At 50.8% G+C, this 27,619-nt stretch overlaps 1 protein-coding gene across 2 annotated transcripts; it reads right to left on the bottom strand.

Annotated features, from left to right (window-relative positions):
- Positions 1–2,103: 2,103 nt before the first annotated feature.
- SMPDL3B (sphingomyelin phosphodiesterase acid like 3B) lies at positions 2,104–22,679 on the bottom strand. 2 transcript variants are annotated; one of them, XM_054012140.1, is made up of 8 exons: positions 22,508–22,679; positions 14,779–14,992; positions 8,752–8,849; positions 7,212–7,355; positions 6,125–6,297; positions 5,785–5,965; positions 3,847–3,980; positions 2,104–2,653 (listed from the first exon to the last, which is right to left on the bottom strand). In XM_054012140.1, the coding sequence occupies exons 1-8, from the start codon at positions 22,572–22,574 to the stop codon at positions 2,273–2,275; spliced, it is 1,392 nt and encodes a 463-aa protein (XP_053868115.1). In that variant the 5' UTR covers positions 22,575–22,679; the 3' UTR covers positions 2,104–2,272. The 2 variants fall into 2 exon arrangements, with proteins under 2 accessions (XP_053868115.1, XP_053868116.1); XM_054012141.1 differs by lacking the exon at positions 14,779–14,992 and having other exon boundaries at positions 22,508–22,586.
- Between the last annotated feature and the right edge of the window lie 4,940 nt (positions 22,680–27,619).

Raw genomic sequence — 27,619 nt, 5'->3', positions numbered from 1 at the left:
CATGGGATAATCGTCATAGACTGCAAAAGTCCATATTCCTGACCAGCCCTGGTACTGGACAGGCGACTTGGCTGTAGACAAGTTAAAAGAGTTGGCCATAAAGGGTTGCACCGTCACTTGGGCCTCTGGGTTGATGAATTTGGGGTCCACTAAGGTTTGGCGGATAGCTGACACCTGTGCTCCAGTGTCTCTCCACGCAGTAATCTTCCTCCCGCCCACACTCACAGTTTCCCTTTGCTCTCGGGGGTTCTGCAAGGCATCTGGGCCTGAAGGCTCTCGGTGAGACCCTGGTGTGATGAGTTGCAGTCGGCTGGAATTGCAGTCGGCAGGTCCGGGCCGGGGGTGCTGGGGCCAAAGCCGGGCCGGGTCCGGGCTTGGCGTGCTGGGGCCCGAGCTGGGCCAGAGCCGCTGGGGCGGCCGGAGCCGCTGGGGCAGCCGGGCGCTGCTCAGCCCAGGCCGGAGGGAGCCGCTTGGCCAAGGCCGCGCCTCCCCGGAGCTCTCCTCCTCGCGCCCCCCCCCGCCCCAGCTTACCTGCTGCTGCCTCCCGCTTGCCCCTGCTTCTTTTCAGACTTCCCGCGAAGATCTGATTTGCGGGAAGCAGGGGAGGGGGAGGAGCAGGGGGCGGAGCGTTCAGGGGAGGGGAGGAGGGGGAAGACAGCTGCGGGCCGGACAGCATGGTAAGGCTGCAGGGAATGGGGGGAGCCTGGAAGGGGCTTTGGGTGCCCAGCGGCGCTTGGCCACCACTTTTCTATCTATAAATAGCTGACCGGGGGGAAATCCCGGACATTTTTAGATTTTTAAAAATCTCCCCCGGACGGCTATTTATAGACTGAAAAGCCGGACATGTCCGGGGAAATCCGAACATATGGTAGCCCAAGTGTTGTGTAACATCTTTGATTGAGAGACAGCTTTAGCAGTTATGATTGGTCTATAAGTATGGCCCCATCAGAGAGGGTGTAAAGATGATTGGAGGATAGCTATGCTAATGCTAAGATTAGAGGTTTTTAAGGTCAGGCTTGACAAAGTCCTGGCTGGGATGATTTAGTTGGGAATTGGTCCTGCTTTGAGGAGGGGGTTGGACTAGATGACCTCTTGAGGTCCCTTCCAACCCTGATATTCTATGATTCTATGATCCCTTGCGTAATGATTCCAGACATTCTGTTCACTTTTTTGACTGCTGCTGCACATTGAGTGGATGTTTTCAGAGAACTATCACAATAACTCCAAGATCTCTTTCTTGAGTGGTAACAGCTAATTTAGACCCCATCATTTGATATGTATAGTTGGGATTATGTTTTCTAATGTGCATTACTTTGCATTTATCAACATTGAATGTCATCTGCCATTTTGTTACCCAATCATCCAGTTTGAGAGATCTTTTTGTAGCTCTTCGCAGTCTGCCTGGGACATAACTATCTTAAGTATTTTTGTACCATCTGTAAATTTTGCCACCTCACTGTTTACCCCGTTTTCCAGATCGTTTATAAATATGTTGAATAGGACTAGTCCCAGTACAGACCCCTAGGGAACACCACTATTTACCTCTCTTCATTCTGAAAACTGACTATGTATTCCTACCCTTTGTTCCCTATCTTTTAACCAGTTACCAATCCATGAGAGGTAAGCCACAGAAGGGCTACTCTGGGACCCTTAGATCTGTTCCTGGGGTAACACTGAGTGCCCACCACTTAAAAATTGACCATTTATTTTGAAACCTAAGGTTAGGCATTGACATTGGAAAATCTTGGCCTAAGAGACTTGGTCAAGTTCACATGGTAAATGAGTACAGAATAAGGAACCGCACCCAGCTGTCTTGGCTTATGCATCGCAACCTATCCTGCTGCCCCACATTGTTACCCACCCATGCCACTCAGTCAGCCTCTGTGGTCTCCTTGTCACTAGGAAAAAAGGCATGTTCTTAACTCAAGTTACTGCACTTGGGCTACAATCCTAGTGACAAGGCAGGGTGTAGTTTCACACTTGTTAGCAGGTCAAATTAAAGATTATGGAACTCGTGAGGTCCCCGCTCATGTCATGGTGGGGTGAACAGCAATTTCCTCATCCACCTTCCTAGTTAGAAAGCACCAGGCAGGACACCATCCCTTCCAAACCCAACAATCTTTATTAGAAGGGGTCAAAATCATGTCATAAAACCCCTGCAATGACAACAGATTTCATCCTCTTCCAGAGTAAGTTCTACCCACTGAGGCATTTGCTGATGTTGATTTATGTGCTGCATTCTCTGTTTGCACAGGGCTCCACCTAGTCAGAGTCACCAGAGGTGCCCCTGAAAGCTGAGGAGACCCAGCAGGGAGCAGAGAAATAAAAGGGGTTTTGCTGGAAGAGTGGATACAGCTGTGAAGCTCCTGGCTTTAATGCATTCGTCATATTTTAGAAAATCAACTTCCCTGATAGCACACACATGATCAGTCTGGCAGCTCTCGTCACACTCTGTGAGGTCATACTTGACTGAGTTAAACTGATAGTACTGCTGTAAGTAGTGCTTGTCCTTTGATATCTTCTCCAGCACCATGTGCATGGAGCGTGCTGACCCATCAGGCATCTGGAAGGCTTCAGTCAGCCGATACTCTTTCTCCCATCTTGGGGCCACCAGGTTAGCATGGGTTAGGTTTAAATAGTAAGTCACTACATCCTACAGCAAGAAAGAGGAGACCAAGAGGAGTGTTAGGGCAAATGAGCACAGAAACAACACTGGTAATGACCAATTCAGCCAGGGCTGTGATGGGGTTGGGCTTCAGCAGTTTCCCCATCACTGGTGCTGGTGTGGGGCACTTCCGACCACTCCAAACCCAGCTTAGAAGAGACACCAGCTGCCTAGCAGTGAGTAGGTATCTGGCAGGCTCTGGCCAATTCCAGCAAGGCAGTTCTGGCTGGAGGTTGGCTCTGCTTGGGGGCCCGGCCATCATGCTGGGGGCTTTATCCTGTCAAGTAACAGGCCATGTACAAAGGGCTGTTAATGGGGCCCAGGTTAAAGGTATCTCAAACCTGAGTATCCTGCAGGGGCCAACTTTAAAAGAGTTTGACTAAAACTGGATTTGTGCCCCACTTTGCATCCTTATGCTGGATGGAGAAGGGCCAACAGGGCGCTTGTGGTGTTTGTTTTTAGCCACAGAAATATCAGGCTTGTGGCACTTTGCAGGGGGACGTGGGGGAAGGCGCAGGGTTACTGTAAGCATGAGCCCTTCCTGGAGGAGAGGGGGGCAGAATCTTTACTAAGGCTGCCTTTTGCCAAAACTGTTCATTGCTCAGCAAAGTTACCCGGTGTTAACAAAAAGCGAAAGCAGAGCTTTAAACAATCTGGTTAAAACCCCTGCTGCTCTGTCTCCCAGCATTCACTCTCTGGGCTCCTGTGATCTCTCCTTTACTAGAGGTCCCGTTCACAGTGTAGATCAGACCTAAACCATATTCTCTATGGGAGCTAGAGGCTTGCATGTGAGCTCTAGTCAGCTGTGATTTTATTCCCCAAATGGAAGTGTTGGAAGACCCATTGTTTGGGATATTTAAAACCAGACTGGGTAAAGGCCTGCAGAATAAACTGGGAGGAGCAATCCTGCACTGCCCGGGAGGCTCTGATCCCAGCAGCTGGCTAAGGCCCACATCACCCTCCCAAGGTCCCTGGAACTTACTGCCATTGTCCTACTGAACTCAAACCTTCATGTGCACTGTGACACTGGAATATTTTGACCCTGCCTCTCTCCCTTTGGCCTTAGATTAGCGCTGGCTCTGATTTGATAACGCAACTTGGAGGTGTTGAGTGAGCAGCCCCTGGGCTGTTGCAGTCATGCCCCAAGGGGACAGACCATGCAGTGTGGGGGTGTCTCCCACCTTCACTTGCAGGGTGCCTCGGTCATAGTCAAAGACCCGGATCCCAGGGTTGTTGGCACCGTTGTGCACTCCGGGTAGCGATGTTTTCCAGGGCGTCACTCCTGGGGCTAAGAACATGGTGTTGATTGGGGAACCTGAATGGAAGGGCAAAACAAAGCGTGTATGAGTGAGAGGCTAGCCTGGCATGTGGCAGACCCAGTCCAGCTACAACCTCTGTGCTTGTATTGGTAACTAGTCTGTGACGCTGCTGCCTGAGCCACTTACCTCAACCATGTGTCAGTGGTGTTTGTGAATGCTACCTAATGACATCTACAGTGCATGAGCAACAGCCAACATCTGGGCTGACACCAGGATTGAACTGGGGCCCTCCTCAGCTAAAAGCACAACCCTACAGCCTGAGCTAAAGAATCAGGCTCTGCAGCTAGGGACTGCAACAGATTAACATCCTCTGTGACTAGGGCTAGATTAACGCAGGGGCTTTAGGGGCTGCAACCCAGGGCCTTGGGCTAAGGGGCCCCCACAAAAATAAATCCATAATTATATACAATTCAGTGGTCACCAATCTGTCGATTGCAATTGACTGGTTGATCCTGGAGCCTCTGCCAGTCCATTGCGATCTCTGGACTGCTAAAAGTCCAGCGGCGCAGCAGGGCTCAGACAGGCTGCCTGCCATAGCCCCACGTCGCTCGCGGAAGTGGCCGACTGCTGGCACATGTGTGCAGCCCCTGGCAAGGCGGGGGAGGAGGCTCCTCGTGCTGCCCCAGCACCATCCCTGACCAATGGGAGCTGCAGGGGTGGTGCTTGCGGGCGCAGGCAGCGCACGGAGACCCGCTGCCCCCCACTCCCCAAGGGACACGCAGAGACGTGCCACTAGCCAGCTGCTTCCGGGAGTGGCATGGGGCCACAGCAGGCAGCCTGCCTGAGCCCTGCTGCGCCACTGGCTGGGAGACGCCTGTGGCAAGCACCTCCCAGACAGAACCTGCACCTCACACCCCTTCTGCACCCCAACCCCCTGCCCAAGGTCAGACTCCCCTCCTGCTCCCAAACTCCCTCCCAGACCCCGCATCCCCTCCTGTCCCCCAACCCCCTGCCCCAGGTCAGACTCCCCTCCTGCAGCAAACTCCCTCCCAGAGCCTGCACCTCTCCTGCACCCTGACTCTACCTCAGCCTTGAGCCCCCTCCTGCACCCAAACTCCCTCCCAGAAAGAAACTAATATAACAGCTGTTCTAAGGTAAGAAGTAGACTATTTTGAATTAATTTAACTATATTCTACATGTTTTAAGACTGAAATGTAACCACAGAATGGCTTCATGTTAATTAAAAGGCAAGTTTAGTATACCGTTAATAGCCTCGATGCCATTATTGTGATAATTTTGTTTTAAATTAGGAAAAAGACTTTTACAGGGACCCCACAAAATCTAATAACCTCAGACCCCCAGGAGAGTGCCCTGTCTGTGGCACACCAGAGAGCTCCATGACAGACACTGACCAGTGAGTTACACAGGCTGGAAAGATCTGTGCTGCTATCCCACAGTGTCTCAGCAGGTGGGGACAGAGTGCCTGGAGGACAGTCGCCAGCTTCAGGTGGGGCAGTGCACTCTGGGATGTCCTACTGCACAGTGCTGGGAGGCAGGAGGACTCGCCAAACTGTAACATAGGCATGTTTATGGGTCTTGCTACATCATGGTGAAAAGGTTTTCAGCAAAGGGTCCCCTGATTTGGTACTGAAAAGAGTCTATGTGCTAGAATAGACTGGACCAAACCGCCTTCCAGGCAGTTTCAGAAAGTGTGATGCAGAACAAGTCTTTCTTAGCATTTGGACTAATTTCAATAGCATTTGGGGAACGATCACTGAGAACCACGTTCAGTAATGGGATGTTCTCCTAGAGTGGGCAGGGCTGTGGGTGAACGGCGCATAACAAGCCAAGGAACGGTACCTCCATTGCTGTAAACCATCCGAAAGCTGTCAGTGTGATGGTGCCCAAAGAACTGGGCAGCTATCACTCCATGGTGCTGCTGCACGATCTCTGTGTATCGTTTGTTAAAGTGCTTCCGAAACCAGGGTTTGCTCCGCTTCTTCTCAAAGAAACCAGGTGGAATGTGCCCCACAATGTAGACCTACAACAGAAAAGAGCCGGGCTGAGTACAGACTAAGTGCATGCTTCCAAGCAGAGGAGAGGCTCTCCAGGGTTTATAGACTGAGGAGGAGCTCAGCAGCAGAAGGGGCTTACAGGAAGGACATTCCAGGGTGGGAGAAGTCAAGAAAAACAGTTTTACCATTTCTTCTGCTTTTGACGCATTGGTCAACACATCTTCCAGCCACTGGAACTGCCCACCAGGGTCCTCCAAGCCAGCTGTCTGATTATTGCTATCATAGTACAGATTGGTGTTGAGGACAATCATTTGTCCTTTGGTATTGGGACCAAGCAGCTTCTCGCTGTAGAAAGCGCCTGCAAAACACAACCAGCAGGATAAGGATCTGACGGTACACCACTTGCTGGCTTTTGTGCCCCAAATTTCCCTCCTATTTCTACCTCAGGTTTAGCTCCACGGTGGTAGCTGTGATGGGGGCCCTAGACTGGGCAAGGTGCCAGTGGCTGCCAGCACATTGAACACCATGTGCTGTGGACCTGATCTGAGCTTATGGTGGTTAGAAGACCAGAGGCTTCCTAGAGCCCTGCCTGCATCAGTGCTCCAAAGCTGCTTCCAGCCATGCAGCTGAAGTGCTGGTCATGCAATGATGGGAAACATTTTGTAAAGAAGCTCAAAGTGGTCCAGCCCACTGCTCTCCAGTATGTCTGTTTGTAAATACATCCTTTGTTCCTGTTCAAGGAGGACAAGCTCATCTGGAGTAAAGTTATTTCAGGGCAGCCTATGACTCTAGTGTAACCAGCACTTCCACCCATGGCTGCTTATGTCAGCCCAGGATAAGGGAGGCCCTGAGTGGTGATCTGCACAATCTGCGCAAGTGAGTCCAAGAGCTGGAGAGCCAGAGAGAACCACAGGCTCTGTCTGAGTCCAACAGCCTCAGACCCTCATATTCACTACAGCCCAGTCCTATATCTTCTGCACTATAAGGGACACTCCTGGGCCACCCTTCTAGTGCAACTGTGAGAAAGCAGGAGAGATTGAGGCACAAGGAACCATCTTTCCTTTTCTCATGTGTAAGTGAATTCAGAGCTGGCGAGTGGTGCCAGGTTGGCAGCCTATTGCTAGGGCCCTTCCTCTAACTGCAGATATGCCCCAAACTGCCCTATCTGTAGAAGGCAGCACTGCATGGGCAGCATGTCACTGGGGATTCCTCCGCCCTCTTCCCCCAGCAGTGCAGACAGCAGGAGCAAGCCATCCGGAATTGTAGGCATGCCTGCTTTGAATGTTGGGATGGAGGCGTTGCTGAGCCATGAGCGCCACAGTTCAGCTGTTGCACTGTAGATCCTGTGTGTCTTGGCTGGGAACTGGTTCTTGGGATGGAAGTCATGATTGCCCATCGCAGGATAGACTTTAGTGTCTGGAGAAAATCAAGAGAAAACGTGAAGGAACATGTGGCCTGTTTTGGTGCTGGAGTGCAAGAGAGTTAAGGGAGAGGACAGAATGACTTAGGGGCAGGGCAAGAGGCTATGGGGCCCATCAATGCTAGGTCACCCCTTCGCAGGGCAGGAATGGCTGAATGACCAGCATGGTGGTCTCAACCCAGTGGCTGGGAAACAAAAATGCTAATAGGCCTCTTATGAGCAGCCTGAGGCCAGGACTGGATAGGGTTTGGAGTGAATTCCCCTCTCATGCCTGGAGACAGCTACATTGGGGAAAATTGTGGTCTTCTGAACTGCTGCAGCTCCACCAAAATACCTGTAGCAAACCTAGGGAGAGAAACCCTTCCCCCCCCCCCGGGGGCAGAGGGCCAACATGTCCCAATGAAGGGCTACTTTGAGGGCTTTAAGTAGAGTCTAGGGAGGAATTGTGCAGGTCAGTCTTTGGGGAGGAGCTGTTTAGGGGGAGCACTTGGAGAACTGCTTAAAGTCAGCACCTGGGGAGCCATTTATAGTGAGTAACAGAGTGAGCACAAAGGGACAGGGAGTGCTTAGGGTGAGCACACAGGGGCGGGGGCTGTAGGGTGAGCCCCTGGCGAGGAGCTGTTCAGGGTGGGCATTCGGGGGGGGGGTTAGGGTGAGCCCCTGGCGAGGAGCTGTTCAGGGTGGGCATCTGCGGGCAAATGGAAGCTGTTAATTTCCAAAGCCCTAGCCTGGCACCTTTTGCAAACAGTGCAGTCAGTTGCGGGAAATGCTGACTGACTCCACGCTGTCCGTATCTGACCCCTGCAGGAGCATTGGAGGGACAACGCTCATTCAAGAGTGGGCCTTTTGCACTAGGTTTCTCAAATGGGCAGTGGGCAGCTGTGGCTATGGGTCTATGGTAAACCCACATTTGGTTTACCATAGACCCAGTTCAATTAGGGGCCTGATGTACTTTGCTGGGGCATTCCAGTGCTAGGCCAGCATCTCTCCACTGATCTGGTGGGTCCGGCCCTAGTGTTGGGATAATTCCTTCTCCCCATTGCTGAGATGTTCAAGCAGGAGAGGAGGTTTCCAATGATTTTTTTCCACTATTAATTATTCAAAGGCTGTTGCTTTTCCAAACTTCCCCCTTGCAGTGTGTTGCCCATTCAAGCGTGAAGCTAAATCAGAGACCATAAGGTCCCATGCATAGAGTTTATAAACCATAGGAAGCAGGACAAATATGCTCTCATATCCCCCATGTACTAGATTCCTTGACCCCTTAAATGGCTGCCCCTTCTCTAGATCCGCCATCTCTAGCTGGCTGAGCTGATCTTTCCTGCCAGGGGGATGCTGAGTCAGATATTCTCTGCACTGCCACCTTCTTGGTTTGTCAGCTCAGGTAAATCGTACCTGGAAACACCTGTTTTATCAGAGCAGTCAAATTGGCAATTATTTCCAGCACTGCTTCTTCTCCAAGTTTCTCGTTGGGGACATGAGGGGTATCATCACTGGAAAACAGCACAAACATCACATGCAGCTAGCAGTCTGAAAGGGAAGAGTCTGTATGCAGTATTAACCGTGTCAGTCCCAGGATATTAGAGAGACAAGGAGGGTGGGTATAAAAGATATTTCCTCACCCACCTTGTCCCCGGGAAGCGCCTGCACACATAAAAGAAGAGGCAGCATGTAGGTAACTTATGCCTAGCATGTGGGGTGTGATTTCAGGTGAACATTTGGGGAACTGTTCAGGGCAAGAATCTGTTCCACTTTGTTCAGCTTTTTCTTTTTACATTAGAAATCTGGGTCTGGCTGTACTGTGTTGTTTCTGGAAGATGCCATGAGGTTATGAGTTACACATACCAAGAGAGTGAACCCTGATTAACTGAGGGGAAATAAAGCTCTTTGTTTCTGTTTGTTTGTAACTCACCTGCCTGACTGAACAGCTGGAGAAAAGCCCATTTGTTAGAGATACAAACTCCCACCTCTTTAATCAAGGGTTCCCAACCCTGCTCTCTCTGGGTGCTCCAAGAAGGACCTCCGGCAGAACCCACAGAGCAGACTTAACATTCCTCATATGTCAAACAGCCCCTTTTTGAACCAAACCTTCCAGACTCTTCTTTAGTGTCATACCAAGGGGCACAAAGCTGTTTGCAAACCCCTTCTTCTGGTGCCTTTAACAATGCACAACTTTGTGCTTCAATGGCTGTGCTAACAGCATCAGGCCAGGAGAGTGAGTGCAGCCTAGGGGCTGTCAATCATGGTGCCCACTGTGTGACCGCTGTGGATTTGTATGTGTGCAGAAGGGACTCCTGGCCCGAGGTGCATGGTCTGGTTATGATTTGTGTGGGGTACTAGTCTCATTCCGCCAGCAACAGGTTCCTGAGTTGTTAATCTGTTTACCTAACAATAACTCCTTTGTGCTCTGTATTGGTCAATTGTTAATACATATACTGTATACGTTACCAGTTATCTGGCCAGGACATATCTACTAGCCAGGCTGCCCCACTGTGACTCTACCTGACCAACACAGCTCAAGTGTTTATGGTTTCACTTCTATAATAAAGGCTATTGTTTAAATACCTACTGAAGGCTCCAGAATTAGTTATCTCGAACCAGAGAAACCTGCAAAGGAGCACTCTTGCCTGAGAAGAAGTGTCCAACGGATGAAAGCAACTCCTAGGTAGTTGAAATGCCCTGAATGATACACAAGGGAGAACTTGGAATGGCTGGCCATATTTAGCAGCTTCTTCATGAGTGAGGACAGCAACTTCTGCTTCTTTATCTTTGTCTCCCCTATATTATGCATGCAGCTGCTGCAGCAACTTGGGAGCAAAGCCACATATCTCCTCTGTCTTGTGATGCTGCTGCCCTTGCTCCCCAACTCAACACAGGTCTCACGTTACAAGCATGTCCAAATCCCAAGTGGATACTGTAGCAGGACCCTGGAATCTGAATAGCCTCCAAATACAGTTCTGAGATTCACTCTTCCCTAACCATTGTCCCAGCCCAGCCTGTACCTTCTACCAACACTGCTGGGAGCTCTGGACTACTGAGGCATGCGGCAGGAATGGCCATTCTACAAATAATTAGGAGAAATAAACAGATAAGCAGTGTCTTTTTCTTAAAGCCCCAGCTCCTGGAGTCCTGTGATTATGTGAGAATCTCCATTTTCAGTTCTTTAACACAGAAATTTCTAGCTTTCATGGCTATGGACCCTTCAATGACAGATTGCATATAACTCCCTCCCCCCCCCCGACTTTATCATCTTTTACATCTCATGATTTTAAAGCCAGTGTCATGATTTAAATGGGGTTGACTCATGATGCCACTGTGCAAGACATCTGGGATTCTCTGTGCAGCTCTAGTTATCCACTCTCTAGAAAGAAGTATGGGTTTAAGAACCTGGAACAGGAGCAGAGAAGGGCTACTAGGACAATCAGGCAAATGGAGAGCCTGTGTTACAACAAGAGACTAGAAGAGCTTGGCTTGTTTAACCTAGCAAAATGAAGGCTGAAAGGGATCTAACTGCTCTCTATAAACCCATCAGGGGTAAATGCCAGGGAGGGAGAAGGGCCCAGATCCTAAAAGGTATTTAGGTGGCTAACACCCACTGCAAGTTAGGTGTTTAAATGCCTTTGAGGATCTGGTCCAAGAGCTATTTGAGCTAGAAGACAATGTTGGTACAACAACAAATGGTTATAAATTGGCCATGAAATTGGCTCTGTGGATGAGGGGAAAGCAGTGGAGTAGACTTTAGCAAAGCTTTTGATACGGTCTCCCACAGGATTCTTGCCAGCAAGTTAAAGAAGTATGGGCTGGATGAATGGACTATAAGGTGGATAGAAAGCTGGCTAGGTCATCGGGCTCAACGGGTAGTGATCAATGGCTCCATGTCTAGTTGGCAGCCAGTATTAAGCAGAGTGCCCCAAGGGTTGGTACAGGGACCGGTTTTGTTCAATAGCTTCATTAATGATCTGGAGGATGGGGTGGACTGCACTCTCAGCAAGTTTGCGGATAACACTAAACTAGGAGGCGTGGTAGATACGCTGGAGGGTAGGGATAGGATACAGAGGGACCTAGACAAATTAGAGGATTGGGCCAAAAGAAAATCTGATGAGGTTCAACAAGGACAAGTGCAGAGTCCTGTACTTAGGAAGGAAGAATCCCATGCACTGCTACAGACTAGGGACCAAGTGGCTAGGCAGCAGTTCTGCAGAAAAGGATCTAGGGGTTACAGTGGACGAGAAGCTGGATATGAGTCAACAGTGTGCCCTTGTTGCCAAGAAGGCTAATGGCAATTTGGGCTGTATAAGTAGGGGTGTAGCGATGCGGGACTCACCCCTGCGGTGCCTCCTGCTGGCTGTCTGGGAATTGGCTCATTTCCAGCTCCGAAGCGCCCTCGGCAAGCTGGTGTTGTCACCGCTCGCTGGCCCCCGTGTCCCTCCCGGACCCCAGTGTCCCTTTATCTGGGGTGCTGCCCCCTTGCAGTAACCTCTCACTCTCAGGATCTCCCCTCCCCAGGGAACCTCCAACCCCCTAATCCCACCTTGTCTCAGTGCCTACTGCCAGTCATCATTTAGCCCCCGGTCCCTGGGGCAGACTGCAGCCTGTAATGGCCACTCATCATTGGCAAGGGGGGTAGGACCTGCTGCCACTGCCTAGCCCCGGGCTACCCCTTTGCACCCCCAGTACCTGGTTTAGGCCCCACACAAGGCCCTGCACTGACCACCCCGCTACACACACCCCTCCTCAAAATCCCCACCCCTGGGGATGGGGGGACTCATGGCCTGGAATCCCTGAAATTGGCCCTCCAGGGCCGCCCCTCCAGGGCTGACCGCTTCCTTTCGGATGCCTCCCAGTTTCGGGCCATCTCCCGAGCATTGGCCTCCGCCTTGCAGCAGGCTTGCTCCGCAGCTTCCAACCACGCCCTCAGGTCAGCCTCCCCCTGACTCTCCACCCTCAGGTTCTGGGTCCATTTGGTGGCCTGATTGTGGACCACTTGGGTCCCAGCCTCTTTCTGGGCCCACTCTGTCTCCGTCCCTTGGTGTGAGACCTGCCCGGTGACAGTCTGGGTCCTGACCTCTCTCTGGGTTCCCTGCATCCCGGTTGCTGTCTCCGCCATCTCTCACGGGTGACCCAATGGCCGGTCATCCCTCCATCTGGCCGCCTCCACCTGATCCAATTTCGCCCCTTCCGGGACCCCAGGCACCTCCTTCAGCCGCCTCTCAATTCCCTCGAGGGGGCAGTGCCTCCTAATGTGGCCCAGTATGTGTCAGCCCCAGCAGGCTCCCTCCCTCTTGGCTGTCTTGGACCCTTTGGGGTCCTTCTGGGGTCCCGCCCCCTCGCTGGGGCTGACCTGGACCCTCCACCTTGGGCCTGGGCATGCCCACTGCATGTGCCGTTGTCGGCCACAGGCCCAACATGTCCTCAGTCACCTGGGTTCCCTCACCCGGCGGACTCTTGTAGGGACTTGTACCTTCCCCTGTTCTGGGTGAGGCTCTCGGCCCCCATCCCAGTAGGGACAGTCCACCCTCAAATGTCCTCGCAGACCGCAGGCATAGCAAGCCCAGCGCTCCACCACAGGCCTCCTGGCCCTGGCGCTTGGCTTCCCACGCCACTCTCCCTGTTTCCTCCGAAACTCCTATCGGAGGAGTTTTACCAGGGCCCACTGCTCTTCTACCAGCCGGCCCAACTGTCCATGGAGGGCCCACTGCACCTCCCACAGTCTCTGTGGGTCACCAGCCCCCTTCTGCCAGGGCACTGATGCCTGTCCCCAACCAGGGTTAACACCTGGGGCCTTTGCAAAGTAAGCCCCAGTATACACGGGTTCCATTGTCCCCTTCCTCAGTTTCTCCAGGCAACAGTCCCAGTCCTTGTCTTCCCCTTGTATCAGGGGCGGACCGCCTGTGCCCACATTCTCCACCACTTGTAGCAATGCGGGACTCACCCCTGCGGCGCCTCCTGCTGGCTGTCTGGGAATTGGCTCGCTTTCCAGCTCCAGAGCGCCCTCGGCAGGCTGCTGTCATCGCCGTTCGCTGGCCCCCGTGTCCCTCCCAGGCCCCGGTGCCCCTTTATCTGGGGTGCTGCCCCCTTGCAGTAACCCCTCACTCTCAGGATCTCCCCTCCCCAGGGAACCTCCAACCCCCTAATCCCACCTTGTCTCAGTGCCTACTGCCAGTCATCATTTAGCCCCCGGTCCCTGGGGCAGACTGCAGCCTGTAATGGCCACTCATCATTGGCAAGGGGGGTAGGACCTGCTGCCACTGCCTAGCCCCGGGCTACCCCTTTGCACCCCCAGTACCTGGTTTAGGCCCCACACAAGGCCCTGCAGCCTGGGGGGTTGTCAGGCTGGAGCTCCCCAGCCCCTCTTGCTTTTCCCCCAGCACTGCCCTACCTCAGGTCCCTGCTCAGCTCCCAGGCAGATAGGTCCTTCCCTCTCAAAAGGTGTGACCACCCCGCTACAAGGGGCATTGCCAGCAGATTGAAGGACGTGATCATTCCTTTATTTGGCATTGGTGAGGCCTCATCTGGAGTACTGTGTCCAGTTTTGGGCCCCACACTACAAGAAGGATGTGGAAAAATTGGAAAGAGTCCAGCGGAGGGCAACAAAAATGCTTAGGGGGCTGGAGCACATGACTTATGAGGAGAGGCTGAGGGAACTGGGATTGTTTAGTCTGCAGAAGAGAAGAATGAGGGGGGATTTGATAGCTGCTTTCAACTACCTGAAAGGGGGTTCCAAAGAGGATGGATCTAGACTGTTCTCAGTGGTCGCAGATGACAGAACCAGGAGCAATGGTCTCAAGTTGCAATGTGGGAGGTTTAGGTTGGATATTAGGAAAAACTTTTTCACTAGGAGGGTGGTGAAGCACTGGAATCGGTTACCTAGGGAGGTGGTGGAATCTCCTTCCTTAGAGGTTTTTAAGGTCAGGCTTGACAAAGCCCTGGCTGGGATGATTTAGTTGGGGTTGGTCCTGCTTTGAGCAGGGGGTTGGACTAGATACCTTCTGAGGTCCCTTCCAACCCTGATATTCTATGATTCTATGAATAAATTTAGGCTGGAAATTGGAAGAAGGTTTCTAAACATTAGAGGAATGAGGCTCTGGACCAGCCTCCCAATAAGAGCATTGGGGGCAAGAAACCTGACTGATTTGAAGATGGAGCTTTATAAGTTTATGAACAGGATGATATGATGATAGAAGGAGACTGGATCTGATGACCCGGGAAGTCCCTACTGTGTTCCACTGTAACTGAGTGGGGCTCTCTCTGCAGCCACACATTTGCGAATTGCAGAGTAGCAGCTGTTACACTAAGGTGCTCATGTGCACTGTGAGTAGAATTGAAAGGGTTTCTGCATGTGACATCTAATCACAACATTCATGGGGCTTATCGTGTGATCATGCCCTATCTTTCACTGCTATGCCTGGATGTACTCCTTACCCAGTCCAAAGGATGAAGTCCGGATCAGGCAGGATCGCCTTCATGGCATAAATGGAGGAATTTATGAGACTCCAAGGAGAATCACACATGTAATTTCCCCATGTGCCTGCATTGGACACTGGCTTGGAGCCAGCAGACGGACACACATGAAGAGGGTTGGTTGCCACTCTGTATTCTGGGTCCAAATGGAGGTCTGTGATATGCCAAAAGTGACCTGCCAAAGACAGAATAAACACCACAGTGCAGTGCAATCGAACACCTGAAGTAGCTGTGGCAGCTGGGAAGCCATGGGGTCAGAGATCATTATACAGCTATACTTCTACTTCTTATTCCAAAACCAGCGTCAGTCATACGGGAAGTTTACTGACATAACTATCAAGCCTGCAGTAGAGGCTCAGTGGGGAGGGCACTGGCCTGGGAGTTGGGAGACCTGGCTGCAATTCCCTCCTCTGCCACAGACTTACTGTGTGACCTGGGGTAAGTCATGTAATCTCTCCAAGCCTCAGTTCCCATCTGTCACAAGGGGATAATAGCAGTGCCTTGTGTCCCGGGGGTAAATACAGTACAGAGCGTTAGGTGTTCAGATACTGCACTGATGGGGGCCAGGTAAGTACCATAGACAGACAGGATAATACAGCATGGTCCAAACAAACACACACTGCTGGGCAGTGCAATTCAAACTAAGCACTCAGTGCGCACAGCTGCAGAGACTGAGGGTCAGTTAGAGCTAACAACACAATGTAACTGCAGTGGGTGGACAATCCCTGACCTAGGTAATCCCTACCAGAAAGTTAAACATGCTTTGTGCCTTCAATAAACTCAGCAGTGCTGCATCATGAGTCGGTTGGGGGCTTCTACTTCCACCATAAAACCCCGTACTACAGTCAGGCAAATGATAAACAGAATTATTATCAGTGTGACTTTCCAAAAGCAGCCCCCAGCACATAGCCTAGTAGAACCCCTTGCCAAACCAGAGAGCAGTACGTGGATTCTGGGCAGCTAAATTTCAGCTGGGGTTAAAGCAAGGCTAGGGTCAGAGTCAAAGCAAGGAGCCTCCCTGAACTGAGCAATCTGGAAGAGGAAGAGATGGGGGTTGTTCCCCAGGACAGAAAAGCTGCCCTGTGTTCATCTCCCTGTTGTTGCTTGGGGTTTGCAGAAGGGGAATGTGGCAGAGGCTTTGCTGACTGGGGCTGTGTTGGTGGAACAAGGCCTCTGTAAGTGGAAGACCCAGAGAGGATTTTGGGTTTTCTTAATTGCAGCCTCCCGTGCAGTGCCTTAGCCCTTTCTTCTTGGGCAGTGCAGACCTGGTGAACTCCAGCGTTTTGGAGGAACCTCCTGCAGACGGAGCTCAGGTGCTGTTAGTCACCACTGCTCTGTGCAGGTGACTCGGCCACCCTGGCAGTGCAACAGTGGGAGATCTCTAAACATGCTGGTATAGACACTCTCAGGCTGGCTATTCCTGCACAGGGCTCGAACTGGCAGGGTTTCTGCTGGTTCCTTCCCCTGGAGAGGCTGTCCTGGATTCTGCGAGGATGAGTGAACTGTTTCTTTCAAATCTGCAGCAAGACAAGGGTAAGGAAGTTTTCAGGCAGTAGCTGCATGCTGAAGCAGGAACAGACAGATGCCAGGCAACTGCAGGGAGATGACTGTTGTCCTTATGCTAATCAAGTTCCTTGTTCAGTGCTGGAAGAAAGTGACTCCTTCTGCAATTCTTTACTGTGTTCTCTGCACATGGGGGTTCTGGGGAAGCCAGCACTCTCTGAGCTGAAGCTCTTTGCCCCACAATGTTTTTTGATCCCACAGCCACACCCACCTCCTGCTGCCAGGACCCTACCCCCCAGTGGAATCCACAAAGAAGCAGCTGCAGTTTAGTGGAGTGGGAGAATGGAGGAGCAGGCCATAGAGCCAGCAATCCCCTTTCTATGGGCTCCCTTCTGGTTTTTGTTCCTCTTGGTTGTAGCAGTGAAGCGGAGCCCCTGCCCTCCATTTACAAAATGTTAGCCCGGCCTGGCTGTCTGCTGAGTAGCATTTCAGGGGAAGAGTTTAGTTCTGACTTGATCTTCTCTCTGTGGGGAACCATTTCCTTGACTCCCTGAGCTCCTGCAGTGACTGAGCCCTTGTCTACTCTGTGCATGCACACAAACACCATTCCTAGTGGACACTCTCAGAATAGTATCTGGAAAGGAACTAGCTCTGGTCGAAGTCATATTGCAGATGGCAAGTGAGTTCTGGGCTCCATCAGCTACAGGTGAGCTCTTGACTGACCCCTGCCTCTATACAGAAAGGATGGGCTCCACCTAAACCAAAACAGAACCAGACTGGTGGCATGTAAAAATGAACATAGAGATGTTTTTAAATTAAGGGCTGGGGGAAAGCCAGCGAGTGTGGAGAAGCACATGGTTCGGAGAGAGACAGCCTTTAGGGGAGAATTTATTAAAGGGGATTCTCTATATACTAGTAAAGAGAGGATAGAAGTTGATAAAGTACAGGTAGGAACTGAAGAGAAAAAGTCAAACACAAAAAAAGTCCCATTGCTACATCACATAAAGGCAGACAACTTAAGACTGACAAATTTTATAAGTGCTTGTCTACAGATACAAGAATTTTAAATACTATGATGGGTGCACTTGAGAGCCTAGCATTAAATAAGGATATTGATATAATAGGTATCACAGAAACTTTGGTGGAATGCTGATAATCAATGAGACACAGTAATACCAGGGTACAAAATATATAGGAATGACAGAGTAAGTCATGCTGGTGAGGGAATGGCACTATATGTGAAAGAAAGCATACAATCAAATACAGTATAGTCAAAATCTGAGATGAATCAGTGGAGCCACTGGAAAAAGGAGCACTCAGGGAAGACTAGGCCATTGTGGATGAAGCTAAATGAATTATTTGCATCGGTCTTCCCTGCAGAGAGTCTGGGGGACAGTCCCACACCTGAGCCGTCCTTTTTAGGTGACAAATCTGAGGAACTGTCGTAGATTGAGGGGTCAATAGAAGAGATTTGGGTACAAATTGATAAACAGTAATAAGTCACCAGGACCAGATATATTCACCCAAGGGTTCTGAAGGATCTCAGATATAAAATTGCAGAACTACTAACTGTGGTATGTAACCTATCACTTAAATCAGCCTCTGGAAACTGGAGAATAGCTAGTTAAGGCTGAATTTTAAAAAAGGCTCCAGAAGCAATCCTGGTAATTATAGGCCAGGACACCTAACTTCAGTACCAGGTAGATTGGTTGAAATTATCGTAAAGAACAGACATATAGATGAACCTGATTTGTTGGTGAAGAGTGAACATGACTTTTGTAAAGGGAAATCATGCCTCACCAATCTATTAGAATTCTTTGAACTGATCAGCAAATGGGGATAAGGGTGATCCAGTGGATATTGTGTATTTTGACTTTCAGAAAGCCTTTGATGAAATCCCCCACCAAAGGCTCTTAGGCAAAGTAAGGAGTCATGGGATAAGAGGGAAGGTTCTCTCATGGATCATAACTGGTTACAAACAAAGCGGAACCAAACAGTAGGAATAAATGGTCAGTTTTCATAGCAGAGAGAGGTAAATAGCAGTGTCCCACAGTGATCTGTACTAGGACCAGTGCTGTTCAACATGTTCATAAATGATCTGGGAAAAGGGGTAAACAGTGAGGTGGCAAAGTTTGCAGATGATACAAAATTACTTGAAATTGTTAAATCCAAAGCAGACTGTCAAGATTTACGAAGAGATCTCACAAAAGTGGGTGACTGGGCAAGAAAATAGCAGATTAAATTCAATGTTGATAAATGCAAAGTAGTAATGCACAATGGAAAACATAATCCCAGTTATACATACAAAATGATGGGGTCTAAATGAGCCGTTACCACTCAAGAAAGATCTTAGAGTCATCATGGATAGTTCTCTGAAAACATCTGCTCGTTAGGCAACGGCAGTCAATAAAGCTAACAGAAAGTGAGGAACCATTAGGAAAGGGATAGAAAATAAGACAGAAAATATCATAATGCCACTATATAAATCAGTGGTATGCTCTCATCTTGAATACTGCATGAAGTTCTGGTCGCCCCATCTCAAAAAAGATATATTAGAATTGGAAAAGATACAGAGAAAGGCAACAAATATCATAAGGGGTACGTAACAGCTTCCATATGAGGAGATTAAAAAGACTGGGACTGTCCAACTTGGAAAAGAGAAGACGGATATGATATGATGGGGTCTATAAAATCATGAATGGTGTGGAGAAGTGTTATTTATCCCTTCACATTACATAACGTAGGATATGACCCAGTGATCACCCAGTGTAGGGTTACCATTCGTCCGGATTCTGCCGGACATGTCCGGCTTTTTGAGTTAAAAATAGCGTCCGGGGGGAATTTGTAAATGTCCGGATTTCCCCCCCATGCAGAGCGTGCGCGGCTTACAGGGCAGCCGGCCAGATCGTGCCACTCGCACGGGGCTCCGGCAGCCAGAGCCCTTCCTCCACTTCCCCCTTCTCTCCCCTGCAACTTGAGACCACTTCCCTCCTCTCTCTCCCTCCCTCCCCCTCTCTGTATTCGCAGATCGCTGGCCGGCCGTTCGCCTCGGCCTCCGGCAGTCTGGAGCTCCGACCCTGCTCCCCTCCCCCGCTGCCGAGCGCGCTGCTCTGCAGCACGGTAAGGGGGCCAGGGGGTCAGAGAAGCGGCAGGGAGGTTCTGGAGGGGGTAGTCAAGAGACAGGGAGCAGGGGGGAGGGTTGGATGGGTCAGGAGTTCGGGGGGGGGGCTGTCTGGGGGTTGGGGGTGTAAGGTTTTGGGCAGTCAGAGTACAGGTGGGGGGGTCTTAGGAGGGGGCAGTCGGGACAAGGAGCAGGGAGGCTTAGGTAGGGGGTGGAGTCCTGGGGGGCAGTTAGGGGCAGGGGTCCCAGGAGGGGGCAGTCAGGGGACAAGGAGTGGGGGGGAGGGTTGCGGTTTCTGAGGGGGCGGGAAGTGGGAGGGAGTGGAAGGGGCAGGGGCAGGGCTCCTTCTGTCCTCTTTTTTGATTGTTGAAATATGGTAACCCTAGCCCAGTGAAATTAATAGGCAGCAGGTTTAAAACAAGCAAAAGGAAGTTCTTCTTCACATAGTGCACAGTCAACCTGGGAAACTTGTTGCCAGGGGGATGTTGTGAAGGCCAAAAGTATAACTGGGTTCTAAAAAGAATGAGAGAAGTTCATGAAGGATATGTCCACCAATATCTATTATCCAAGATGGTCAGGGACACAGCCCCATGCTGTGGGTGTCCCTAAGTGACTGACTGCCAGATGCTGGGAGTGGACACCAGGGGATGGATCACTTGATAAATTGCCCTGTTCTGTTCACTCTCTCTGAAGCATCTGGCACTGGCCACTGTCGGAAGACAGGATATTTAGGTAGATGGACCATTGGTCAGACCCACTATGGCCATTCTTATGAGATTCCAACGTCCCAGCAGCAGCAGAGTCCCCAAAGTTCTGGTGTACAGTATTTCCAGGATAGCTGACAGGCTGGAGCAGGACTGATTGAGACATGTTACTCTGTTGGCAGCACATCCATCACCCAGCAGGTTAAGGCCTGTCGTTTGGCGCTCCTCCTTTCCCTAAAGGTTTCCCAGTTCCTAATAAACCTAAACCCCTCCTCTAAACACCATCGTCTCATCCACACATTGAGATCTTGCAGTGCTGCCTGTCTAACTGGCCCTGTGAATGGAACTGGAAGTATTTCAGAGCACAGAACAAAAGCTGGCGCCTGTGGGTGCTCATGCCCCCCGGCCCCAGCCCCGCCCCGACTCTGCCCCCTTCCTGCCCCATTGGATCCCTCTCCAAATCCCCACCCTGGACCCGCCTCTTCCCCAAGCGCGCTACGTTCCTCCTCCTCCCGCCTCCCTCCCAGGCTTGCCGTGCGAAACAGCTGTTTCACGGCACAAGCGCTGGGTGGGAGGGGGGAGAAGGAGGACACTTAGGGGAGGAGGTGGAGGTGAGCTGGGGCGAAGGGGGAAGGGTTGGGAAGCTGCCGGTGGGTGCTCCGCACCCACCAATTTTTCCCAGTGGGTGCTCCAGCCCATGGAGTCGGCACCTATGTTTCAGAGAATACCACTAGGGAAGTCCTGGACTTCAATCTTTTCCTAGCAGCCTAAATTTGGCCTCCAGGACCTTTATCCTACCTTTCCCTATGTCACTGGTACCTATATGTCGTGACCACTGGCTCCTCCCCAGCACTGCACTTAAGTCTATCTAGATGTCTCAAGAATCCGCAAGCTTCGCATCCAGCAGGAAATTCACCATGCGGTTCTCCTGGTCATCACAAACCCAACTCTCTATATTTCTAATAACTGAATCCCTCACTACTATTACCTGTCTCTTCCTAATAAGTGGGGACCCCTGCCCCAGAGGGGTATCCTCAGTGTGAGAGGACACCATGACATCATCTGGAAAGATGCTGCCCTTGGTGGCTGCCCTGGCTACTTAGGACAAATTTCTGGCCTGTCTCACTCAGATTTGCTGAGGGGCAGAGACCCCCCCGTCAGTGAACCTGTGTAGCAGCAGGACAGGATACAAGCAGAGAGCTTCTCGAGCACTAGAAGCCGGCCCTGGCTGAGAAACCTGGCAATGCGCTATGGACTTATGTCTGTGATCCGTGCATGATGCAAGTTGCAGGGAAGTGCACTCTGCTCCTCGCTGGAGCTGCAATGCTGAATGTGCAGCTGGAATGGGTCAGGGATCCTTGACTTAACTGCAAGCACACAGCTTCCACCTCCCCCTGGGGGCCTCACACTTGGAAGGGCAGAATTTTAATACCAGGCGCATTGCCTCCTTTAAAGCTCCAACTGTGAGGTGCATTTAATACAGCTATAGAATTACTAGCCACAAACAAGCACTCTCAGTGCAGCCATAGCAATTCAAAGCAGTCCCATAACCACACACAGCTATATACCTCACTAGCCCTTCCCCCACCCTAATCCCGTCTCTTGAGTTATGACTATACTTGAATTGCACATTCCTCAGGGCAGAGTGCGTGTCTGTTATCGTCTGGAGCCGACATATGGTCCCTAAACCCAACACAATTAAAGGAACACTGTTAGCTTGCAGTCTAATTAATGAATTAGGTTGTTCCAGGCCTCTCCCCCAGCCCCAAGGACCTGTCAATGGTTTGTTTTTTTTAACAATCTTTTTTACAATCCTGTTTTTTTTAATATCATTCTCTCCCCTATTGCCCAGTGAAAAACACACACGCACACACACACAGAATCAGCTCCCTTAGCCACCAGCCTCACTGCTGCCAAATAGACCACATGAACAAACTGGACAGAGAAGGCCTTTGCCCTCTAATCTCTCTGTCACTTTGGGGGTAACTTGGGGGTTTCTGGGATAGTCAATACACAAGGTACAAGTACAGAAGAGTGTCTTTTCTTAAGTTCGACATGTTTTTCCAGTAACGGGGGCAGGGCTGAGCTCTCTGCCATCCTACCTAGCCCAATGCTTTCTGCCTGTGCCTCAAGGCAGGGGAGGTCTCAACACAATCTTATGTCAGTGGCCAGACGGAAATAAACCTCATGAATGCCAGGAGAGCCATGCACTGCCCCAGAAGTCATGGGTTTGTTTGTATCTTGCAGCTTGTTTAAAGAGATGTGAGCAAGCCGAGGTTAGTTTAGAAATCAAGTTGTGGCAAACCACCCTTGGAAGAAGGAGCACTTTCCCTAGCCACAGAAAGCTCAAGGAGGCTGTTACCTTGGACGGTGGCAGCGGCAGCAATTCTGCTGTGCATTAGAAGCAGCAGGAATCTCAAGGAATCCATCTGGAACAGGGAGCTCTGACAGCTGCTGCTTCTGACTAATTACCCACTTCGTTGTAGAGAAGAGAACCAATCCCAGGACGTTGTCACCTCACCTGACTCCGTGGCAATGTGTGAAGTGGGAGCACCTCCAGCTTGCGTCAAGAAAGATTTTCTCAGCCAATGGAGGGTCAATTGCAATCAAGTCTGGGCAATGCTGCTGCTGGGAGTCTATGCAGGGAGAGGGGGGCTGTTTGTTCATATTTAACTGAGTGCTCACTTTGCTCTATTTCCTTCTAATACGTCTAGCTACCCCCGTGCGGACGTTCACCCGACAGGCCCTAGCACCCATGCGGGGACAGAGGAGTGGTGGCTTGCACCGCCCCCACTCTACAGCTTCTGAGGGCCAATTCAATCCCTGGCACAGGCAAGGGTGAACTACAGGACCCTCTGAGCTGGTGGCATTCTCCAGGGAGGCATTCCGGCCTCTTTCGGCTGCTTAAGTCAGCAAAAAGGAGGCACAGTGCAGGGGTGAATTCCCCTCTTGGGGTCTGAATATTTAGATCTCTCAAATACCTACCTGCAGTGCAGATTTCAGGTGGCCTGTTTGCTCACCTCGTAGCCAGGCTCAGCATGCTTAGCTCTTCTCTTCCCTCACAAACCACTCCCCTCCCACCTCATCAATTTTGTTGCTGTCCTCAGAATTTGTTCTACTTTCTTGGTACCTTTCTGGGGGCAGGTGCCTAGAACGGCATGCAGAGTTCAAGATTTTGTTGCTCCAGTCCTTCACAGAAAGGACATATCACCTCTGTTGTCAGACGCCAGTCGTATGGTGCTTTGCTCTGTTCAATGTTGATCACAGTTGGCTTTATGTGTGCGTTCCCTCTGTGTGCAGATCGCTGGCACAGCAGACCCCAAAGGAACCCCCAATGACCACAGACTCTGATAAGGTCCGAAGGCACCCGGCCAGGTTTATCGTCAAACGAAACACAGTAATAGTTTCCAGCAGACTCTACAGGACATACTACGAATATGTGCCACCTGACAGTGGACACAGCTCAGTCAGTGGTGGGACTCTCCACTGCCCCCTAGGCCGGACAAAGACACTGCCCCAGGGATGCATTCTTCTACACAGGTACAAACAAGTTACACATCACTCCTGATGCATTGAGGTGCAATCCCACTACGTAGCAAGGTACCGCCTCTCACCTTGTACATGTTGGGTCGAACAAAATAACTCTATCCATCATATTACCCTTTTGCCTGTCTTTAGGATGGGTCAGCTTGTTCCTTGTTATCTGTGTGGAATGTGCAAGTATGCGAATGTTCTGATATCTAGTGTCCAGTACCTTTTAGGTCTGCATCTTTTTGCATCATCAGCCCTTTCCTGCCAGCTTCTGTGAGCAGGGCCTGCCTCTGGCTCACAGCTTAACTTTGCTTTATTAGGGTTACCATAATCCAGCAAGCAAAAAAGAGGACGGGAGGAGCCCAGCCCCTGTCCTGCCCTAGCCCCGCCCCATCCTGCCCTAGCCCCGCCCCTGCCCTCCCACTCACCCCCCTCAGAACCCCCAACCCTCCCCCCGCTCCTTGTCCCCTGACTGCCCCCTCCTGGGACCCCTGCCCCTAACTGCCCCCCAGGACTCCACCCCCTACCTAAGCCTCCCTGCCTCTTGTCCCCTGACTGCCCCTCCTGAGACCCTCCCCCCATCCTAACTGGCCCCCTAGGACTCTACCCCCTACCTGTACCCTGACTGCCCCAACCCTTATCCACACCCCCACCCCCAGACAGACCCCTTGGACTCCCACGCCCCATCCAACCACTCTCCACCCCCTGACAGCCCCCCCCAAAACTCCCGACCCATCTAAACCCCTCTGCTCCCTGTCCCCTGACTGCTTCAATCCCTCTCCCCACTCCTGCCCCCTGTCAGCCCCCCCCAGAACTCCCAAACACCCCCCCCGCTCCTTGACCCATGACTGCCCCCTCCTGGGACCCCTGCTCCTAACTGCCCTCCAGAACCCCACCCCCTACCTAAGCCTCCCTGTTCCTTGTCCCCTAACTGCCCCCTCCTAAGACCCCCCCCCAAATGCCCCCCAGGACCCTACCCCTACCTGTACCCTGACTGCCCAAAACCTTATCCACACCCCCAGAAAGGCCCCCCCGAACTCCCGACCCCCACCCCGTCTCTTGACTGCCCCATCCAAAACCTCCCTGCCCCTTCTCCGACCCCCTGGCCCCCTTGTTGTTGGCCTTTCTTCGCCTAACGTCTCTGTGAACTTGCTCAGGAACTGTCTGAGCCGCTCGTCAGCACGCTGGGCAGCAGGGGAGGAGGAGCTCCAGACTGCCGGAGAGGATCTGCGAATGCAGGGAAGGAGGGAGGGAGGGAGTGATCTCTGCTGCAGGGGAAGCGGAGGAGGGGCTCTCTCTGGCTGTTGGAGCCCCATGTAAGTGGCACCATCCGGCTGGCTGCCCTGTTAGCCGCACGCGCTCTGCATGGGGGGGGGAAGTCCGGACATTTACAAATTCCCCCCGGATGCTATTTTTAGCTTAAAAAGCCGGACATGTCCGGGGGAATCCGGACAAATGGTAACCCTAGCTTTATGTTAGCAAAGTCTTGTCCATTACTTTAGTTCAGGCCTTAGGCCTCAGACTGGGCCTCTGATATAAGTGTTTATGTTTAGGGTTACCATATCTCATAAATAAAAAAAGAGGACCCTCCACGGGCCCTGGCCCCACCCATTTCCCCACCCCAGCCCCGCCCCAGCCCCTTCCCCGCCCCAACTCCGCCCCCTCCTCCCTCCCACTCCCAGTCAGGGGGAAAGGGCTGCCCGAGCGCTACCAGCTTCACGGTTTGCCGGGCAGCCCCCAGACCCTGCGCCCCCAGCCGGCGCTTCCCCAGCACAGCTGGAGCCCGGGAGGGGAAGCGCCCAGCCGGGGGCGCAGAGTCTGGAGGCTGCCCGGCAAACCGTGAAGCCGGTAGCGCTCGGGCTTTGGGCAGCCCCTATGCCTCCAGACCCTGCGCCCCCAGCCGGGCACTTCCCCTCCCGGGCTCCGGCGGCGCAGGGTCCGGAGGCACGGGGCTGCCCAAAGCCGGTAGCGCTCGGGCAGCCCGGCTCTTAAACAGAGCCGAAGAGGAGCAGAGCCTCCAGCCGCCGCGGCTCTGCTCCTCCCCGACTCTTCGGCTCTGTTTAAGAGCCGGGCTGCTCCAAGAGCCGAAGAGTCGGGGAGGAGCAGAGCCGCCATTTTCCCGGACATGTTTGGCTTTTTGGCAATTCCCCCTGGACGGGGGTTTGACTGCCGAAAAGCCGGACATGTCTGGGAAAAAGAGGACGTATGGTAACCCTATTTATGTTTCAGGGCCTCATCTTACTACATTCCCCCACTTTTTGTCTTTTTATGGGGGGGGGGATGTTTACCCATCGTCCCAGAAAAGCATAATGCATGGACTAAAGATAACCCAGTAGCCTAAACACTGTTCTGTGGTTATCTAATTTTACCATCCATACACTCATGCCCCATCTGTCTTTTTAGTCTGCACATTCCCTCGTACGACTGATAGATTTTATTATCCAATTATTGTTTAGTCCCTTATGGTGGGCTTGGGAATGTTAGGCCCGGGACCAATACTGAGGAATGTAGTATTATGACTGAGCCTTAGAGGTACTCCCAAATAATTCATATATATGAATAATATGGATATGGCGTATATATTTGTAGCGTATATGGGTATATATGTATAGTATGTATGTATACATATAACAGCACTTTATATCCAACCATACCAATTCTTTTCCAATCTGTTGTTGTAGTTTGGCCCTCGTGGTACTGCAGATAGCAACCCACTTTTATTAGGGCAATTACAGTTACTATCTCTATCATTATTAGTAGTAGGCTATTTTGAAATACTGGGATAGGGATTGTGATAATGTGTCCCACGGTGCTATATATATAAGTAAAACAGAAATTTGGAGTAGTGACACTACCACTGAGGCCTTTATATATAAATCTATTGTAATTAGTTACTACACAGTACTGTCCATTCATGTTATAGATTACTGCTGGTTGTCACCCTCTGGTAAGCTTCACTGGGCAGGAAACAGAAGTGGCTAGCTTCTCTGTTCCATTGGTTGAACTGCTCTGTGATGCACCAGTAGTTGATGTAGATCCAGTTGTTTTTTATAGATGCTGTCTTCCAGATAACCTACTGAATGGACAGTAACCAGTTTATCAAATATTGCTGAGTCAGGATGTAGTATTGGTCCCCAGGCACTGAACAAAATTGTTTTGAATAACATGTGCCTCAGTTAGGATGCAGTGTCACTGACCCAAATTGTGACCGGTACTAACAGGCAATTTATTTATCTAATTTGTAGTTATTGTGTAACAATGTTTTTTTAACCAATTTGTTTCTCCTTGCCTTCATGTTGTTTGCTGCCATTCGTTTGTTGATTTTTACCTGTGTGTTGGTTAAACAGTTTAGCAAGGTTATGCACATTGTACATGTTGTACAACAATAACACAATGCAGCAATAATACAGCAGTACAATGATAATACAGTAGTTCAGCAATAATACCGTTGTTTTACACAGTAACCAAGTTGAAATTAAATGACAGTTTATCCTGGTCCAGCTAGTGGTTTTTAGCTGATTGTTAACTTAATTGTCCATATATGGTAGATAGAGGGGTATTTGACCAGTCTCTTTTTTATAAAGCCCTTCATTTTTCTTTTCTTGATGTTTGGGGGTTTCTTCACTGTATACTGATATTTTCTGGTGTCTTTGGTCGGTGGGATGCAACTTAAACAACTTTTGTTAGTTAACAGAGTAAAGTTTTTGTTTGTTTTCCTTTTTTGTTTTTGTTTTCAGTAACCCAAAATTAATACAAAGTTTTACTTAGTTTGTTTACAATGTAATAGGAACAACGTAATAGGGACTGAGTCTTTTATAACACAAGCTGTACTTTTGCAGTTGTTGTGTAGACATTCATTTTCATTTGAGGTGCATTACTAATATTTCATACTAAATGTAATGCTTAACGGCTAAAATAAATGCTCACAATCTTCCATGAGAAG

Source organism: Malaclemys terrapin, chromosome 22 (assembly GCF_027887155.1).
Source record: "Malaclemys terrapin pileata isolate rMalTer1 chromosome 22, rMalTer1.hap1, whole genome shotgun sequence".
NCBI classification, from domain to species: domain Eukaryota; kingdom Metazoa; phylum Chordata; order Testudines; family Emydidae; genus Malaclemys; species Malaclemys terrapin.
Note: the sequence above shows the minus strand (reverse complement) of the source record. Positions and strands in the feature narration are given on the sequence as shown.